A 21,517-nucleotide genomic window follows, 5' to 3' on the forward strand; every position below is an offset into this window, starting at 1 on the left:
AGACCAAGTATAAGGAATCTAGGACTTGATAGTCGAGAAGTCTTTTAATAAATTGTGACCATGTTGATGTATGAAAGTCAATGAAATTCACTTGATACATGTCATGTTACATGCAAATTATCAAAACTCTGTGGCTCTTGGTTTGAGGAGAAGATGTTAAAAGAATTGAAGGTATTTGACCCTTGTGGCCTTCAATAAAGGTCAAGGTCATTCATTACCAACTCTTGCTGAATGAGGAAAGATTAATCATTTATGTTTTAGCCTTTTTTTTTTTATCTCTGTGTCTTTGAAAAAAGGTCAAGATTATTCTAAAAATATCTCACTTTATGGCATCAAAGCATGATGTAGGTCCAATATCAGGTCTCTGCCTGGACCTCTAACTTAATGAGAAGTTGTTAAAAGATTTTGGCCAAAATGACCAGTGTGAACTTAAAAGGTCATTCATTTGAATAAAACAGTAGTCCTTCATTAAGGTTTTTCTATAGGCCCAAGAGCAGACGTTTACAGTCATGACATCATGGTTTATGTGGTGAACATTTGAAATGTGAAATTGTTTACAGAAACAGATGCACAATACATGACAACTGATAAAATATGATCTTCGAACAGGTGTATTTTTGTGCTACTAAATAAGTTATATTCCTTACTGACTGTAGATTGATGTGAACAATGTTGTACAGAATATAATGATGTAATGGGTGGCTGTATTAGTTATGAATATGATAAAACAAATAACATTGAAGCAACAAGCAATAAATAATTTGGTTTTATTTGCTGAGTTTCACTCAAGTACATGTAAAGGTGTGACAAAATGTCACTAAAAACATAAAATACATATTTTTCTACAATGATGTGCAGTGTAAGTTATTTCACTTTTCATGACTATGTAATCATTGCATCATGTATTTTACAGTAATGTGTATGAAATATGAAAGAATGAAGTATCATAATGAACACATAAAATATAAAGGCCTATCCTATGATGTTTATAATTGGTTTTTGAAATTCTTAACAATGCAGCAAAACAAATTCATAATATCAACAAAATTATATCTGAAATGTGAAATTATTTATCAACTACAATGTAGTACCTCATTAATGTTTAAAATCAGAAATAATTGATTACCATTTTCTATGAATCACATCAACAATATCTAACTTTTGTGCAAATGAACATGAAAGACACACAAAATGAACTTTTAATGGATACTTCAGTCAAACAAGGTTGGTAATAAATTGAAATTGAATAAACAATTTTAAGAATACATTACAATTGCTATGCATAGTATGGCAGAACAGTCAATTTTTGCCATTGCTGAAGAATTTTGTATAAATAAATAGTATGCAAAGTGAATGAGCATTACTATCTCTACATATGAATACTGTTGTTAAGTTTCATTCCAACAATGTATAAATCACTTTCTCCTCTCACTTTGAGCATGATTAATTTGCTCTATATCACACATTACAAGTTCAGACACACAAGAATGCCTATGGCTATTTGCATCACAGGGTATGGTATGTGTATCACTCTACAAAGAACCAGATTTTGGGTGGATCTACAACACAGATTCTTTGTGCCATAATAGATAAAGCTATCAGAGCTGAATCTCTGTGGCTTCAGGTATACTCTGTATTAGACTTTACAGTTTACTTTGTCCAACGATGGCATCTTCATGGAGTTCAAGCATAGTCATCACTTGAGATACCGGCCGGTATGTTGACATCCAACTGATTTCGAATCCCAGTTTTCAGACTTTGCTACATTCCATTTCAATTCAGCATAATCTTTGAGTCTCCAAAAGTGGTTAAACAGATTATCGATCTCATGCTCGGTTAAGTTTTGTGACAACCAATACACGTAATGTCTGATCAAACGCAGTACACACACAGAGTCCCTCTTTGTCTGGACTCCAGTCGAGGGAGCTGATTGGTTGTGTAGTCATGGTGATGTTCTGTAGGAGATTCACAGTCCCAGGTACGCCAGCCTCTCGACCTTCACTGTCCTTCTCTACTCTCTGGTGGGGGTAGGAACTGGGGGTAAAAAGTACATTATGTAGATATGTATGTAGGAACTGGGGGTAAACAGTACATTATGTAGATTATGTATGTAGGAACTGGGGGTAAACAGTACATTATGTAGACATGTATGTAGGAACTGGGGGTAAACAGTACATTATGTAGACATGTATGTAGGAACTGAGGGTAAAAAGTACATTATGTAGAATGTATGTAGGAACTGGGGGTAAACAGTACATTATGTAGACATGTATGTAGGAAGGAACAGTACATTATGTAGATATGTATGTAGAACTGGGGTAAACAGTACATTATGTAGATATGTATGTAGGAACTGGGGGTAAACAGTACATTATGTAGACATGTATGTAGGAACTGAGGGTAAAAAGTAACTTATGTAGACATGTATGTAGGAACTGGGGGTAAACAGTACATTATGTAGACATGTATGTAGGAACTGGGGGTAAACAGTACATTATGTAGATTATGTATGTAGGAACTGGGGGTAAACAGTACATTATGTAGACATGTATGTAGGAACTGGGGGTAAACAATACATTATGTAGATTACTGTCTGTAGGAACTGGGGGTAAACAGTACATTATGTAGACATGTATGTAGGAACTGGGGGTAAACAGTACATTATGTAGACATGTATGTAGGAACTGGGGGTAAAACAGTACATTATGTAGACATGTATGTAGGAACTGGGGGTAAACAGTACATTATGTAGATATGTATGTAGGAACTGGGGGTAAACAATACATTATGTAGATTACTGTATGTAGGAACTGGGGGTAAACAGTACATTATGTAGACATGTATGTAGGAACTGGGGGTAAACAGTACATTATGTAGACATGTATGTAGGAACTGGGGGTAAACAGTACATTATGTAGACATGTATGTAGGAACTGGGGGTAAACAGTACATTATGTAGATTATGTATGTAGGAACTGGGGGGTAAACAATACATTATGTAGACATATGTATGTAGGAACTGGGGGTAAACAGTACATTATGTAGATATGTATGTAGGAACTGGGGTAAACAGTACATTATGTAGACATGTATGTAGGAACTGGGGGTAAACAGTACATTATGTAGATTATGTATGTAGGAACTGGGGGTAAACAGTACATTATGTAGATTATGTATGTAGGAACTGGGGGTAAACAGTACATTATGTAGATATGTATGTAGGAACTGGGGGTAAACAGTACATTATGTAGACATGTATGTAGGAACTGGGGGTAAACAGTACATTATGTAGATATGTATGTAGGAACTGGGGGTAAACAGTACATTATGTAGATATGTATGTAGGAACTGGGGGTAAACAGTACATTATGTAGATAGGAACTAGGAATGTAAACAGTACATTATGTAGATATGTATGTAGGAACTGGGGGTAAACAGTACATTATGTAGACATGTATGTAGGAACTGAGGGTAAAAAGTACCTTATGTAGACATGTATGTAGGAACTGAGGGTAAACAGTACATTATGTAGATATGTATGTAGGAACTGGGGTAAAAAGTACCTTATGTAGACATGTATGTACTGGGTAACAGATAGTATGTAGGAACTGGGGGTAAACAGTACATTATGTAGATATGTATGTAGGAACTGGGGGTAAACAATACATTATGTAGATTACTGTCTGTAGGAACTGAGGGTAAAAAGTACCTTATGTAGACATGTATGTAGGAACTGGGGGTAAACAATACATTATGTAGATTACAGTCTGTAGGAACTGGGGGTAAACAGTACATTATGTAGATTACTGCCTGTAGGAACTGGGGAAATGGAGAGGATTTACAGATAAAAAAGAAAGATTTGACTTGTATCAATACACACTATAATGTAAACTGTTAGCATTTTGATATACATGTAGATTACAGAGGTCACAAATAAACTTACTACTTCCATAGGTAAAGTGATCCATTTCCTCCCAAAGACATAAAGATATCCCTGTTTTGTGGTAAATGTTTCACACCCCATACCGTGGATTTATGTGCCTGAAAATGATACAGAACAAAGTCTTATACAATCCCAGTTTATCAATGATAATGAGCAGAATACATCAATACAAGAAAAGATAGCCTTCACTGGTGATACAGAATCTTCGGTGCAATCATCAACCCTAAAGAATTGTGCTAACCAAAATTATGAAAAATACTAGAATTAGTCACTTCAAAATAAAAATAACAGATGAACTGAAGAATGCAATAATCCTAATTTAATGGTCTTAATATAATGAACCTGATCATGATTACTATGGAAGACAAAGCTAGTTGCTACTACACTGTACCTTTTCTGTTACACTGGCGAAGCCTTTTATAGGATGTTGTGTCCTCATATCAAACACATGGAATTTGGACTCTAATGTTGCTGCTGCTAGCTTGTTCATACTGATGTCTTTTCTGTCAAACTCAAGCCCACACACCTATGAAATGTACATGTAAAATTGTAAATCATAAGTATCATATATACTGTATACTCCATATATGTACATGTTAATATAAAAATACTAAATACTAAAATACCAAAAATGGTATTGCATTTTCAAATCTCCCAAAAGACTAAAGCAAATCAGATGGAATATACACAGTATGATGAAAATACAGTCAGTAGGATTCTAAACAAAACAGAAATACTTTTTGATTAACTGGTAAAAATAACTTTCTGCACTGATCATTTAGGAAGTACTTACACCATTCTTAACATTTTTCTCCCAACGAAGCTGCATATTTCTCAGATCAAACAACTTGATATCTCCGTTGTCATACCCAGCACAAACACATCTGTCTGACTGGTTGTAGGCGTGACCTAAACAGCAATACCACCAAAACACAATTAGATAAAGGATTTACAAGAATGAGGATACAACACTACCAACAGTTCAAAGAAAAGAGATAAATTTAACTGGTAGTTGATGGGTTAGATTATAAGGTTTACTTCCCCTGCAGATGAGAGTAGTTTACTTACCAAATGCTACAGCCCAGCAGTCTCGTTTATCCTGTCCCTCCCCAGGCTCCATTGTTGCCACTGGTTCATTCTTCTGACGAGGGTCCCAGACCTTTACTGCACCTAGATATAATACACATTTCTTTATCAATATACAATACGCTTCACATCTTATCAAGTGACCTACCAGACTGATCATGTGATTTTTTTAATTATTAATAATTTTATTAAATCTTACAGTACTTTAGGTACATAATTATGTATATTGTGTATTTAATCAATCCTTGTATTTCTTTCACTATCTATGAGGCAGTTCAAAGAAATACTCCAGAGTGGACAGGTTTCTTTTTGTTCTATTGAACTTATTGAATTAGATTAACTGGATTCTTATCTAAGTTATCTTTTTTCTATTTCCTTTGTAACTAATATTGTATGTGTTGTATATTTTGAAAGAAAATATAAAATGTTTTATAAAGTAATTAAAAGTATTAAACTGGTTACATGGTCAGAGTAAATGTATTTATTTTTTATGCGTAATATTGTATCTATGTGGCTGATTACCTCCCCTTTGACTAGTGCATTATATTCTATTGCTGTAAAGGGCAGATTGTCTCCCCCTTGGTAGAGTAGATGATGTTATACAAGTAACAGATTATCTTCACTTGGCAGAGAAGATGATGTTTTACAAGTAACAGATTGTCTCCCCTTGCTAGACTGGATAATGTTATACATGAAACAGATTATCTCCCCCTTAGTTGAGTAGATAATGTTACACAAATTACAGATGGTCTCCCCTTGGTAGAGTAGGTGATGTTTTACAAGGAACAGATTATCTCCCCTTGTTAGAGTAGATAATGTTATACAAGGAACAGATTGTCTCCCATTGCTAGAGTAGATGATGTTACATGTATATAAGGAGCATATTGTCTCCCCCTTGCTAGAGTAGATGATAGTGTACAAGAAAAGATTGTCTCCCCTTCTATACATTGCACCTAGCACTAACAGAAGCTATAACTGTTAGTGTGAATATAGTTATACTGAATATATTTGATTGATATTTTGTATGACATAATTGTGTAAACAGATTAAAACCTGACATTGTCTTGAATGACATATATATTTTATTATTATTCATGCAATTTAATGCTAATCAGATAAAATATATTATAGATGCTAGAGGGGTCCTAAAATTAGTCCATGTGTATGTAGTATGTAAGAATGTACTTTTACACTGTACCTTTTATGTTCATACTCAAACAATATAAATAGACAACAGAAAAAATAAAAAAGGATTGTTCCATTATTCCAGCATATTTCCCACCTTCAGTTGAGACCTAAAGCATCCCAATAATATTTTAACCTTTCTTACCATCTCTACTTCCTGTGACAATTTCAGGAGCTCCTTCACCAATACCAAGTCCACCAACACCATCAATAGCATTGATAATTTCTTTGTGTCCCTTCACAGAGTAAATAGGAAGCTCTGGCTGTTCAAGATTCCTGTACAAATTATAAAAGTTATGGTATATAGCTATATTATAGCTTATACAAGTCTTTATAAACAGGTCAACACTTTTTTTTGTAACTGTCAGTATGGTATGTTCTGTTTAATATTTGGTTTCTAAAAAGGTGTATGTGACAAAGTAGTGGTCATAAATAAATAGTAAACTTTAAAATCTTTATTCTAAATCAAGCTTTCTCCATAAATTAGTAAAATGTAATTAAATCACAGTTGTTGATTTCCCTTTTGCAAAAAGTTTCAATAATAAGTTGCTTGATGCAATGTACATGCATATGCACTACATATTTCAACTTAAACTTAAAACAAGTACTGATAATTTGATGCTGTTGCTAATTATTGAAAAGTTCATAAAAAATTTCATACCACACTTACCATATGTGCATTTTTCCATCAAAATCTCCTGTGGCCAAATATCTCTCCTGTAGTTTTGATGCTCCAAATGTGCCACATTTAAAACCTTTGGACTTTTCCACCTAAGACGAATATTTTTTTCCAGTATGAACAAACTAAATATATATACATAGCATTATGATTTAGAATAGGATGGAAAATAAATCATTATGAATTTACTGATTTGTGAAAGTATTCTTGATATGAGAAATAATAGAGCTGTCATTGATATAAATGTTAAGTATCGATATATCGAAAGGAAAACATCACGATGTACCGATATATATTGAAACAATGGTGTTGTTGAGAAAAAGATAGAATCCGGAACGGTTGTTTTGTGCACTACATAATTGGTTCAATAAACGAACACAATGTATGTCAATAGAGTATTGCTGAGTATTTCATATATAATTTGTGGTAATTGTGAAAAATTTATTGAGTTAAAATGAGCAGGAACCTTACAATATTTATACAGTTGGTATACTGTAAAAAATAATACACAATTCGTCGGTATTTGGAATTCCAACATTACAAGGTCATAGGAAGGTCATAAAAAGTACAATTTCGGTCATTGTATCAATTTCGGAAAATGGGAATCGATATCCTAACGGAAGATGAGAATCGTCAATACATCAATATTGTTTGTAACGATGACAGCTCTAAGAAATAACAAAACAAAAAAATTTAAAAATATATAAATAAACAAAGAACATAAGGAAAAGTCAGGCAAGGTCCATAAAGTAGCACTTATGATATCTGTTTCTAATTTGTCTTTTGAATAAAATGAAGTAACTTTACTCCAACAATGTTTGAGGTAATATAGCACATGACACTTTTGAAACATTATGTTGTGTCTATCAGTCAGCAAACAAAATATCCGATAAAAAAGGCTGACCGAATTCGAATATCATGTTATAGGAGTAAAGTCACCTCAGATACAGAAGTACTGATACATCTACATTGTTTTATGTACTGAAACATATGTAACTTACTGTGTGTAACTGGCAGTATCACTAGTATCTGAATATAATAAATCAAAATCTTCAATACGTTTAAAATGTATATAAATTTATGAACTGCTCAAAGCAACCAAATTACAGTTTTACCTCTTTCACAAGAGCTACGTCTCCGTGTGAAACTTCATATATCTGTATGGCACCTGTTCCGCGTGCATGGTTACCGAGGACCACGAACTTCGCACTAGAAGGTATCCATTTTGCGTCAAAGAGAGTGTAGTTAAGAGATTTTTGGATATGTAGAATTATCTGTGGTTTGTCCATGGTGATACGTCTGCTCTTCGAAGTCTCGGTTGTGTTGATTTGATTTTAAAACTGCCGTAATAAGTAAGACAAGCATAAACAAGAAAACGAGATTCTTCTGGAAGCCGAACGGAAGTAACAACTTTTTAACCTCCAATTCAGAAGAGCGATGTAAATATTGTGGAAGCATGCTGAGGTTTGTCAACGTGAGACTGTGAAACAAGTCAAAAATATGGCGTGGTAATTTACTCTGTAAGCTATTGATGTTTAATTTCAGACATATAAGATATATTTGAATATCTCAGTAATGCTTAATATGGCGAAATGGTCATAAATCGCGTAATATTTAAACTTAATACTGACTTCCGGTAAAGTTACACATGGACATAAACAAATATCCATTTACAACAACTGCATATAATCTGAGTGCATATAATCTGAGTAATAGATGATTCGTTTGATTACCAAGTGCTTGTAACTTTTTCTGTAATTTAATGCTCATACAAGCAGATAATTTGATAGTGCATCTAAATTTCATGGTGTTATAATAAGTGTTTCCCTTACAAAAAATGTTGGAGTAGTCTAGGCACAGGAGTTTTTATATAGTAAATAGTTTTTTTTTATATAATTATACTATATAATATATATTGACAGAACGTCAAACTCCTGTGGTCTAGGCCTATTGTGTACTGGACATTACTGAAATAGACATCTTTAACGTCGACGTGCTACCCAAAATTTATTAATGAGCATTTCGATATCACATCCATTATCAACCTGAGCTATCATACTGATATCAATCCAAAGGAAAGGGCTAATAATATATATAGTGATTGGATGATAGTATGATTGTATTAGTGTGATATCTGCTCATGTTATAACTTTTATCATATGATTTTTTTCATCTAAAATAAACGAAATATTTACACCATTATTTTTACTGAATTACTGATGATATAACTTGAAAGAAGAAAATTAAATTTAATCATAGTCAGATTAAGTCAGTGAAGGTTCTCTGATGTCTGTTTATACACTACAATTATATATATTTACCAGAAACAGAAAAAGAAAACGAAAAAACAGCAAGTTAGGCAAAGTCTGAAAATGAGAGGGTGTGTATCGGTGATTTCATTTTCAAGGTTTGCAAATTATGCCAGCAGCAATATCACTTTCGAAGGGGCCCCATGCAGGCCTAGGGTGTGATATCGCATGAAGGAATATTAATCTGCATGATATTCTGGGACTGATAGAAAACATGTGAGGTTTTGATAGATCATACATAACTTTAGAACATTTAGAAATGTTTTATATTGAACAATAGTCTTCCTAAAGATCAATATCCTTAATAATATATACATTTTTATATCTGAACAAATCTGCTTGACTCATTTTGAATTGATTTTTTTCTGTTGTAGAAGAAACTAAACAGATATCATTCAGCAATATCATTCTATTGAGGAAAAGATGGACCAAATGTTAAGTAAAAGTTGCCAAAAGATAGAAATGAAGAAAAGAAAGAAAAAGCTTAAAAATCCAATTTCATCCAAAAATACTAGTATATCTGATGGTGCAGATAGTGACACAGACAGAAGTCCAAAAAGGGGAAAGATTCCACAATTTTCTAGTCTTGAAAATGAAATGATTGACAGAAAGAAAAAGAAAAGAAGAAAGTATGAAATTGAAGAGGATGAATATGATGAAAGTTCAGAAGAGGATGACAAGGATGACACAGTGGAGGATCAGTCAGAGGAAGAATCTAGTGAGGAGGAGGTAGATAAAGAGGAATATGTAAGTATACAACTATTTTACTGATTTAAGTCAGTAACAACAAGTTCATATTTTTAATGCATGAGTACCATGTTAAATATCACTTAACTTTACAGGAAATCAAGTATTTTGAAGATACTTTATCAGTTTGTTTAGCAACGATTTTCAGAGAAAATATTTTAAAGCTATATTATACTTTTTCTGAAATATTGCAATCACTGCATTTGACAAACCAATCAGTACTTTGCTGTGAATCACTTATAAGTTAAAGAGATTGGTGTCTTATGTGTTGCCATTAACAGTTTCTTATTTCTGGATCTTTGTCATTTTCAGGAAGCTATGCGTAAAGGTGAGTTTTTACCCCACTAAATTAGCGATTTTGGCTATATTCATGAAAACCAAATCAACTAATAAGCTCAATATGTTAGGACATACAAATACATATATCTACAATCTTTTGAGGTTTTGAAAGGATAGATGCAAGAAATAAAAATATGAAATGTCTTAAAAACTTCCATCATTGCAAGCACTTGAATATGAAATATGAATATGAAAACCATGCTGTTTATCTTAAATTTGTTCATTCATAAAGTAATCAGCTATTGTTTTTACCGAGACTCAGACTGGTCACTGTAATGTGTTTCTAATTATGATATGTGACATATTTTCTCCAGAAATTGCAAACATGCCTTTCGAAGACTTGATAAAACTAAAAGAGCGAATAGGAACTAAAGCGTAAGTATATATAGCCTGGTTTTTCTCATTACAGGATTGATTGTATAGAATGCTGTTATGTCATTTCACTTAATATAACAATTTAGAAAATCTGTACCATATTTAAGTTGTTTTCTTGGGGTAGCACTGAATGTCCTGAAAGTCATTAATGTGCCAATTTTCAACTTATTTACAGTACATACATGTATTTACTGTATTTCACTCTTTTTTAAGCTCGCCTATTCGAAGAATAGGGGGAGCTAATGTTGTCACCCCGGCGTCGGCGTCAGCGTTGGCGTTCCATTTCACGTTTTTGTTACTTGATTGAAAATGGTTTATATCATTGTTTCAATATTTTAGTCCATCATCTAATGGTGGGCTACATATAAATATTAAAATCACTTTTTGTCTGTGGTCATTAGTCTGCCATCCAGAAACAAATCTTGTTATCATGATTTCTGAAAAAGAAGAGATCTTTCTGAAATTTCATATATATGTTAACCTTTGGTCTCTAGTTCTACAATTTCAGTTTAAATAATCTTAAAATTGTATGGTCTGTGACTTGTTGTATTTTTGGCATAGAAAAAGTATTTAGAGAATTCTACATATTTCTCCGCCCATCTCTACCGACTTTTGTAAAGTTCATATTCGCAAATTCATGAAACAATTAAATTAAGATAATTATTTTTTAAGTGTACATTTTTAAGATAGCTCGAAAGTATCCAAACTGTTCTGATCTATTCAGATTTCTACGGATATTGCTGATATTGACCATGTGCTACGGCTCGGGAGGTTCCGATCTATACAGGAACTCGGTTTTCCGATATTACCTGCAAGTTTGACATAGTGTTGACTATGGCGATTCTTTCAAAACGTGTGATATTTCATGCGACATTTACCCCTATGTCAATAGTATTTTGGTGCTTTCATGGATCGGAACCATCATATATAAGCATCCATATTCTCATATTGTAAGTTTTATGACAGTTTATTATGGTGAAAATTACTAGAAATACAACTTTAAAACAATATGTTTGACAGGCCATCTTTGATTTTGACAATTGAAGTTTGTTACTTATTTGATTACAATATTTGTTGAACTAATATGTGAGGTTTCAAAATTGTAGTCTTTAAGAATAAAACATTACCTTTTATATTTTTGTTATTCCAGGTACAATAAGGCTATGCATGGTGACAAACATCCAGGGATGAAGAGAAAACAGAAGTTCAAAAGGAAAAACAAAAACAGGTGAAGCATCTAATTATTACATGTAAGAGATGGAGTTATTGTAGTATTATATATTTGGCTATGTAAGGTTTCTAATGTATCTTATATAAGCTCCTAAAGTAGTTTTTAAAACTAAAAAAATAGAAGCATCATTAATCGTTCGTTAACATGTTTGCTGTAATGCAGTTCTAATGTTTTCCACAGACCAATGGAGATTTCATCTAAGAAACGAGTGCCAGCAATCAGAGAAGTTATTCCAGTAAAGAAAAAGGTAACTTAAATGTCTTCCAAAATGAAAATAAAATGCTACCACATGTTTGTACCATACAATTTCAACGGGATGTTTAAGGTAGTTTATTTATTTTAATTTAAAACAGGTAAAAAAATTAACAACAAAACAACAAAACAATAAAACCTTGTTACCTCAAATGTGGCTGATCCTGTTAAAACTTGAAATATTTCCTATATTAGATAAGTTTGTGTTCTTGAACAAATATTGAAGGTTTTCCAAGACTAATAAAACAGTTAAAATTATACATTTTCTTCCAGGTAACCAAGTTAAACTTAATGATGTCCATATTCTTGTGCAATTAATTTTAATTTTATTAAGATCAAACATTCCAATTAGCTTCCAAGACATCCTCGATATTCCAGGAGTTACTTTCACAATGGTGATATCCACCCCTGGAATACCGGTATGTCATAACAAATTTGAAGGCTCTGTGTGTGACAACTGATGTTCAGTTAGTTTGGTCCTTTGATGTACATAAAAAGATTGAATCAAATAATGGTATACTGCGTGACTTTGAAGATGTGAGACACTCTCTGTAATTTTAAAGGAAATCTCTGTAGGCCTATGATTGAAAAGTTGTTTTTTGCCTAAACTGCCTTCAGTGGTTTTACGATAAGATAGACCAGTGATGGGTATTACAACAGTGAAAGTAACCCTTAAAGTGTTGAGGATGCTGCTAAGAGTGTCAGCGATGCTGTTTCTTTTGTAGTATTGATAATCTTAAAATGTTCAATCCTTACTTTGGTACAAATTGTAGATAAATCGTGACCCCAGATTTGATGACCTTTCTGGAGAATTCAGGGAAGATCTCTTCAACAAATCCTACTCCTTCCTTAAAGACATTAGAGTTCGGGAAAGGGAGGTAAGTCATGCAAAATTGAACAATGTACAATGGATTCAGATATTGTTGGATTTCCAGACTACATGTAGAAAGTTTCTTTGAATTTCTGCCCTATTTCAATTTTCTGTTTTGTTTTTGAAGTGATGAATGAAATTTTAACACCGTGATCATCATATTTACCTTAATTTGATAGCAATACATTTTCGTTGGGCGGGGGATATACAAATGGGTTCCGTCCGTCCGTCCGTCTGTCCGTCCGTACGAATGGTTTCCGGAGCATAACTCTAAAACCAGTAGAGATATTTCCACGAAACTTCATACACACATTGGTCTTATGGTCTAGTAGTGCCTTTTGCTATTTTTAGGTTTTCATTTTTTGCATTTTTTCTGTAACCATGGAAACATTGCTGAAAATATCATATTTTTGTACCAGGTTCGTTTCCGGAGCATAACTCTAAAACCAGAAGAGATATTTCCACGAAACATTGGTCTTATGGTCTAGTAGTGCCTTTTGCTATTTTAAGGTTTTCACTTTTTCCTTCACTTCCTTTTTCCTGTTTTTTAGCCCACCATCTGATTTTTTAGCCCACCATCATCAGATGGTGGGCTATTCAAATCGCCCTGCGTCCGTGGTCCGTTGTCCGTCGTCCGCCGTCCGTCGTCCGTCTGTAAACAATGCTTGTTATCACTATTTCTTAAAAACTGCAGCAGGGATTTTGTTCAAACTTCACATGGAGGGTACCCTTGGTCCCTAGTTGTGCCATACAGATTTTGAGGCTGATCGGAAAAATAAGATGGCCGCCAGGCAGCCATCTTTGATTTTGGCAGTTGAAGTTTGTTATCGATATTTCTTGAGAACTACTGAAGGGATTTTGTTCAAACTTCACATGGAGGGTACCCTTGGTCCCTAGTTGTGCCATACAGATTTTGAGGCTGATCGGAAAAACAAGATGGCCGCCAGGCAGCCATCTTTGATTTTGGCAGTTGAAGTTTGTTATCGATATTTCTTGAGAACTACTGAAGGGATTTTGTTCAAACTTCACATGGAGGTTACCCTTGGTCCCTAGTTGTGCCATACAGATTTTGAGGCTGATCGGAAAAACAAGATGGCCGCCAGGCAGCCATTTTTGATTTTGGCAGTTGAAGTTTGTTATCGATATTTCTTGAGAACTACTGAAGGGATTTTGTTCAAACTTCACATGGAGGTTACCCTTGGTCCCTAGTTGTGCCATACAGATTATGAGGCTGATCGGAAAAAACAAGATGGCCGCCAGGCAGCCATCTTTGATTTTGGCAGTTGAAGTTTGTTATCGATATTTCTTGAGAACTACTGAAGGAATTTTGTTCAATCTTCACATGGAGGGTACCCTTGGTCCCTATTCGTGCCATACAGATTTTGCGGCTGTTCGGAAAAACAAGATGGCCGCCAGGCAGCCATCTTTGATTTTGGCAGTTGAAGTTTGTTATCGATATTTCTTGAGAACTACTGAAGGAATTTTGTTCAAACTTCACATGGAGGTTACCCTTGGTCCCTATTTGTGCCATACAGATTTTGAGGCTGATAGGAAAAACAAAATGGCCGCCAGGCGGCCATCTTGGATTTTGATAGTTAAGGTTTGATATCCCCATTTCTCAAAAAGTGCTGAAGGGATCTTTCTCAAATTTAATATGTAGGTTCCCCTAGGGCCCTTGTTGTGCATATTGCATTTTTGGACCAATCGGTGAACAAGATGGCCGCCAGACCGCCATCTTAGATTTCGATAGTTAAAGTTTGTTATGGCTATTTCTCAGATAGTACTGAAGGGATCTGTCTCAAATTTCATATGTAGGTTCCCCTAGGGACCTAGTTGTGCATATTGCATTTTGGGACCGATCGGTCAACAAGATGGCCACCAGGCAGCCATCTTGGATTTTGTTATTTAAAGTTTGTTATCGCTATTTCTAAGAAAGTACTGAAGGGATCTGTCTCAAAATTCATATGTAGGTTCCCCTAGGGCCCTAGTTGTGCATATTGTGATTTGGGACCAATCGGTCAACAAAATTGCTGCCAGGCAGCCGTCTTGGATTTTTATATTCAAAGTTTGTTATCGCTATTTCTCAGAAAGTATTGAATGGTTCTTTCTCAAATTTCACATGTAGGTTCCCCTAGGGCCCTAGTTGTACATATTGTGATTTGGGACTGATTGATCAACAAGATGGCCGTCAAGGAGTCATCTTGGATTTTGATAGTTGAAGTTTGTTACCGCTATTTCTCAAAAGGTACTGAAGCGATCTGTCTCAAATTTGATATGTAGTATGTTTGAAAAAGTTTAAAAAGTAGAGAAAAGATCCATCTTTCCTTTGTCAGATATAGATCATTCTTTGGTGGGCTCCAAGATCCCTCTGGGATCTCTTGTTTTTATACACATAAGTATCCACAATCAAACTTACTTCAGCTTTGATATCTCCATTGGCGGGGGATCTGAATGACTATGTCCTTGTTATTGGACAGAATTAGCATTGTATTATTATCATCTTTATTTTACACAGAGAGTGCAAAAACAACTAAAAAGGATGAAGAATACAGAGAAGAAACAAGATCTTCATTACTTACTTAATCGTATGGTAAGATATAGCAACAAGACATGTTTTGTTATCTTCACATCAAATCAATTACATTTTAATTCAAATATGAAATATTATTTCAATAAACACTCCCCTATAATTTACTTGGCAATGAATTCTGACTTTGATGCCAAACAAAGCAACTGGTGAAATTAATTTCAAATCAGTGATTGATAAAGAAATCATTTGTCAGGTGCACTTTCATCAACAATAAAGGAATTATGTATTATCATTTACTAGAAACAACAAGAAATGGCTACAGATCAGAAACAGAAAAGACAAGACCTGGAGAAAAAGTGGAAGACAAAAGAGAAAGAACGAGTGAAGGAAGGAAAGAATCCATTTTATCTCAAGAAAGGTAAAAGAACACTACTCAAAGAAAATCTGTCAAATTGTAAAAAATGGAACTTGTGATTGTAGTTTATGCAATAATGGTGGTTTCAGTGTATTCTGATGATTAAAATTGGTTATAAGGTCATCTGACCCGAAGGGTCAGGATGACCTATAGTCATCGTGATTTGTCCGTCGTCGTCCGCTGTGCACCGTCCGTCGTGCGTAAACTTTTTCCTTTAAAACGCTACTCCTCCTTAACTGCTAAGCAGATTTCATCCATATTTGGTGTGAAATATCATTGGGGAAGGACAATTATATTTTATATAACTGAGCTTGGTCCGACCCCTAGGGGCAGGGTGGTGGAGCCCCAAAAGGGCATATTTTCTTATTTTAAGCTTTAAAATCCTACTCCTCCTTCATCCTTGGGTTGATTTAATCCATATTTGGTGTGAAACATCATTAGGAAAGGACAGTCATATTTTATATAGATGAGCCTGGTCAGACCCCTAGGGGCTGAGGATTGGGGCCCCAAAGGGGCAAATTTTCTTATTTTAGCTTTAAAATCCTACTCCTCCTTGGATGGATTTCATCCATATTTTGTATGAAACATCATTTGGGAAAGACAATCATATTTTATATAAATGAGCCTGGTCCGACTCCTAGGGGCTGAGGGGGTGGGGTCCCAAAAGGGCAAATTTTCTTAATTTTAGCTTTAAAATCCTACTCCTCCTTGGATGAATTTCATCCATATTTGGTGTGAAATATCATTGGGGAAGGACAATCATATTTCATATAAATGAGCCTGTCCGACCCCTAGGGGCTGAGAGGTGGGGCTCCAAAAGCGCAAATTTTCTTAATTTTAGCTTTAAAATCCTACTCCTCCTTCATCCTTGGATGGATTTTATATATTTGGTGTGTTAAACATCATTGGGGAAGGACAATCATATTTTTATATAAATGAGCCTGGTCCAACCCTTAGGGGCTGAGGGGTGGGGGCCCCAAATGGGGAAATTGTCTTAAATTTAGCTTTAAAATCCTAATTCTCCTTCATCCTTGGATGAATTTCATCCATATTTGGTGTGAAACATCATTGGGGAAGGTCAATCATATTTTATATAAATGAGTCTGGTCCGACCCCTAGGGGCTGAGGGGTGGGGCCCCAAAGGGCTAATTTTCTTAATTTTAGCTGGCCCGCATCCTGTTTTCAGGTTTCGGTCTCAGATTTCAATGAAAATTGGTCTATAGGGGTTTTAATTGATGCCAAACAACATGCAAACATTTTCGTAAAGATTTTGGTATTCCAAGATGGCCGCTGGCCCATTTCCTGTTTTCGGGTTCAGTCTACGATCTCAATGTTAATTGGTCTATAGGGGTTTTAAAGGATTTGTGCAGTCAAAAATGATAATTTCAGTTTATGCTGGAAATGGCTTTATTAGCATGTGTAGAAACCTCTCCGTTCTCGCGCGCGACCGGAATAACCTGTAAACCGTCGATATCGAGGTCCAAACTTCTGACCGCCCGATTATGCATATTTTCTAGCTCTAAACTGTGTGACGTCACAATAGTCCGTGGCTTATAGCTGTACTATAACTGATGTGCTATCACTTACATCGACGGTCACAGGAAAAGCCGATCGACGATTTTTTTATAATTACTTTTGAGTGAAGTTAATCGTACAATAACTTTGGCTCGAATGTAAATAACTATAAGAGTGAAATTCGATGTTTCAAATACTCTAATTTATGCTCCAATAGCAGGTATCTTCGTGTAACTATGAAAGAAAATCCACACAGAAATAAAAGTTTCGGATTTTTTGTCGAGGAGTTCAGCGACGAATAAGCTTTAATTATATAATATTTTCCTGTAGTCTGTATCTTTAATACATTGTGAATTACAAAGTTTGTGACTGTAAAATGAAATTTTACGTAACAATTTACGAAATCCTTGATTAAAGTATACTGACGTACATACCAGAAACATATATACATATATGTATGTATGTTTCTGTACATACACACCGATGATTGATCATTACAAACATTGTGTTGTGTGTTGCTAACCGAATAAATTGAGAGTGAGAGTCAACATGTGATAGAAAGAATTTATTTTTGATATTATAAAAGATCTAAATATTGAGATATTAAGCAAAACAAACCATTTTTCAGACCGTGCGGTCGCTTTCAATTTTTAATCGATATACGAGTAGATACTTCGATGTAAATATATTATTAGCCATGCCTTTGGTTTGATGGTTATGTAATACCTGGACCAGGATGTTGTTTACCTGTACACCATGCCATTCATCGAACTCACCTGTAATTACCTGGCCACGGGCAGTTTGCTATTCGGTGGACTATATCGTTTATTTGCTACTGTCGATCAGGTTATGACATCCGTTATTTGAATTGTGATTTGAATTATGGAAACCCCGTACATATATGCTCTAGATTTTTTTATTGTCACCTCCATGTAAAAGCAAATGGAAATAAAATGTCCCTGATCATACCTAGGAATATATATTAAATATATATACATATATATATATATATGTCGTACACAGGTAAAACAATAATGGAAGTTGACTTATTCTGAAACAAAAATGGTTCTAAGAACTATTTCAACTAAAGATTTAACCTTAAAAAATAATTCCAGTCTAGTACTGTAATTACGGAATCGTGGCATACCCGTAATTTCTAAGGTATTAGTAAAAATTCTAAGCATGCATTTTCACCGTTTCGAATCTACAAGTATAGTCATACAAGAAGGGTTACAGCATTACCACACTAAATATACTTATTTAAATATCACTAAGTATATTTTTGAAAAGGTACAAGATATTATATCTATTTATAATACCTGTATACAAGTAATTTCATTTTTCATTTGAACACTATATGTGGTTACTTTTTGGATTATACAAATCTCGGTATGGTATACAAAAGGATCGACAATGAATATACTATTTTAATGATTTAGTATAATTTTGAAATAGTGAATTTAAATCTACACTTATACTGTAATTTAAAAACATATATCAGAAATATCATTGATGTATTTCTGCTTTTTAGTAAACGTTATGGATAAAGTTCCAAAGGCAACAATATAGATATACATATTATTTTCGGTATAAGTTCAGTATTGTTACTCCAATATCACGTAACTGATAACCGTCCACATTTTATTTTTTACTAAAAAACTGTGCTGTGTTTGCATTGTTATGGCAGAAGTTTGAAATAAAAAACACGGATTCTAGATATAGTCATGCTAAATTTTGGGATTTTAATCGTAAAAAGATAGTGTTACATTATACTGTTTTTATTACACCGAAATTTACATAATATGCTATCTTAATCTCAGTCCAGACTGATCCGAACATCATTTTGATATCGCTATCAAATTGGACTGATTAATTAATCTAAAGTTAGATATACGCTTGTTTGAATGTTTGAAATGGTGTAAATTGAATGTTTTGAAACTAAAAATATCTACATCATAAAGCTAGAATAACCATTTACTCGAAAAACTCAAATTGTAGATCTAACGTATACGTGTATGTGCTGTATAGATGTATAGTACTAGGCTTACCTTGTGTAGCCGCGGACTACTGTGACATCACAAGACCACGTGACCGCCTAGCTCATTATCTCTGAACCGTAGTCGACACTACCCGTAAATCACGACCAAAATCAACCGATAATGCTAAAAGCTAGGCGTTTCGTTGGGTGGGACTTAATTTTTCATCCATCCAAAGCAATATCCTGACGTATTATCAAAAAAAAAATTTTGGCTGCACAAATCCTTTAATTGATTCAGAAGGGGGAACTTTAGGTGAGGACAATCATTCATGGGGATAGTACAGTGGAGGTCCAAAATGGGAGCTTTGCTGAAATTTGGCTTTAAAATCTGACTTCTCCTGATATTAATCCTTGAATGGCCATTGGGTTACAACCATATATGGATGAAGGGCTACCAAGTTTGTTCAACAAATGACATTTACCTATTTTAGAAACTTACATATTCAACTAAGGAGTTCCTTGTATTGTTTATATTAATCGTTAACCAATACTTTATACTGTGACTTTGTTATTTTGTGCCATGAGTCAGATGACCGTTAAGGCCCATGGGCCTCTTGTTGGTATGTCCCAGAAAGTACAGAAAGAAAATTTCTCAAATTTCATGTGTAAGTTCCCCGATGTGCATGATAGAGCAGTGTGTTACATGATTCTATTCCCTAGATTCCCACCTCTAGGCCAACATGGTGGAGAAGCATGATGCTGGCAGATAGTTGATGGTTTATCTCCAGGGGATATTTTCTCCAAGTCTGAATTGTTTTTCCACTCGTAACTACTAATTTTCACCTCACCTGGCCCAAAGGGCCGGCAGGTGAGCTTACGTCATTCGGGCCGGTGAGCTTACGTCATGGCACCCGTCCGTCCGTTCGTCTGTCAACATTTCCTTTAAATCGCTACTAGTCATAGAGTTCTGCATGGAATGTCACCAAATTGGCCAGAAACATCCTTGGGGGGAAAGGGAACACAGTTTGTATAATTTTAGCTCTGACCCATCGGGGGCAGGAGAGGTGGAGCCCAATAGGGGAGGGAAATAGAGGTAAATCCTTTAAATCGCTACTAGTCATAGAGTTCTGCATGGAATGTAACAAAATTTGGGCAGAAATATTCTTGGGGAAGGGGAACAGAGTTTGTATAAATTTTGGCTCTGACTCCCCGGGGGCAGGAGAAGAGGGCCCAATAGGGTAAATAGAGGTAAATCCTTTAAATCGCTACTAGACTCATAGAGGTCTGCATGGAATGTAACCAAATTTGACCAGGAACATCCTTGTGGGCAGAGGAACAGGGTTTGTATAAATTTTGGCTCTGACCCCCCCAGTGGCAACTCCAAATAGGGGAAAAAGAGGTAAATCCTTTAAAATGGCTACTATATAGGACTTCATAAAAGTTCTGTATGCTTTAGATTGTAAGCAAATTTGGCAAGGAATATCCTCTGTGGAAGAAGGGTAACAGAATTTGTATAAATTTTGGCTCTGACCCTCTGGAGTAGAAAGAGTGGGTCCCAATAGGGAAATTAGAGGTAAATCTTTAAATTCCTTCAGAAAAGAAACAATGATCCTGTATTTAGAACATTACTTGGCATTACAATAACCAGGTGAGTGATACAGGCCCTCTGGGCCTTTTGTCTTCATATTGAGTGAATACATTTTAACAGTAGATAACTTTATATATCTTTATTTTTAGGGGATCTCAAGAAATTGGAACTAGCAGAAAAATACAGAGAACTGAAGAAATCTGGCAAAGTTGACAATTATCTCAGTAAAAAGAGAAAGAAAACTGCTTCAAAAGAGAAAAAGAAGCTTCCATTACCAGCAAAACACTTTGGATTTACATAATAGATATTATATAAAACTTCACAAGTGTCTGTCTTTGTCATTTAATTTCTTATAGCAACTTGAACGAACTTGAGGTGTTAAACACATACTTGTTCACTGTAAACCAACTTATTTTCACAGAGGCTTCATTTCGCATATTCATGTCTAATGACTTATCCAAGTCAACTTAATTT

General features: G+C 34.7%; 2 protein-coding genes across 3 annotated transcripts; one reads left to right on the forward strand and one right to left on the reverse strand.

The window, feature by feature from the left end:
• Nucleotides 1-750: 750 nt before the first annotated feature.
• On the reverse strand, nt 751-8,310 carry LOC138318073 (dynein axonemal assembly factor 10-like). The gene is made up of 8 exons (XM_069260153.1): nt 8,009-8,310; nt 6,885-6,985; nt 6,360-6,490; nt 5,012-5,113; nt 4,737-4,852; nt 4,335-4,469; nt 3,944-4,041; nt 751-2,034 (listed from the first exon to the last, which is right to left on the reverse strand). Exons 1-8 carry the CDS (start codon nt 8,180-8,182, stop codon nt 1,827-1,829), a joined length of 1,065 nt encoding a protein of 354 aa, XP_069116254.1. The 5' UTR covers nt 8,183-8,310; the 3' UTR covers nt 751-1,826.
• Nucleotides 8,295-21,373, forward strand: LOC138318074 (ribosomal RNA processing protein 36 homolog). 2 transcript variants are annotated; one of them, XM_069260155.1, is made up of 10 exons: nt 8,295-8,413; nt 9,577-9,949; nt 10,262-10,277; nt 10,603-10,663; nt 11,814-11,891; nt 12,075-12,141; nt 12,920-13,024; nt 15,533-15,607; nt 15,848-15,965; nt 21,193-21,373. In XM_069260155.1, exons 2-10 carry the CDS (start codon nt 9,626-9,628, stop codon nt 21,342-21,344), a joined length of 996 nt encoding a protein of 331 aa, XP_069116256.1. In that variant the 5' UTR covers nt 8,295-8,413; nt 9,577-9,625; the 3' UTR covers nt 21,345-21,373. The 2 variants fall into 2 exon arrangements, with proteins under 2 accessions (XP_069116256.1, XP_069116257.1); XM_069260156.1 differs by having other exon boundaries at nt 8,313-8,401.
• Nucleotides 21,374-21,517: the final 144 nt, after the last annotated feature.

Source organism: Argopecten irradians, chromosome 3 (genome assembly GCF_041381155.1).
Source record: "Argopecten irradians isolate NY chromosome 3, Ai_NY, whole genome shotgun sequence".
NCBI classification, from domain to species: Eukaryota; Metazoa; Mollusca; class Bivalvia; order Pectinida; family Pectinidae; genus Argopecten; species Argopecten irradians.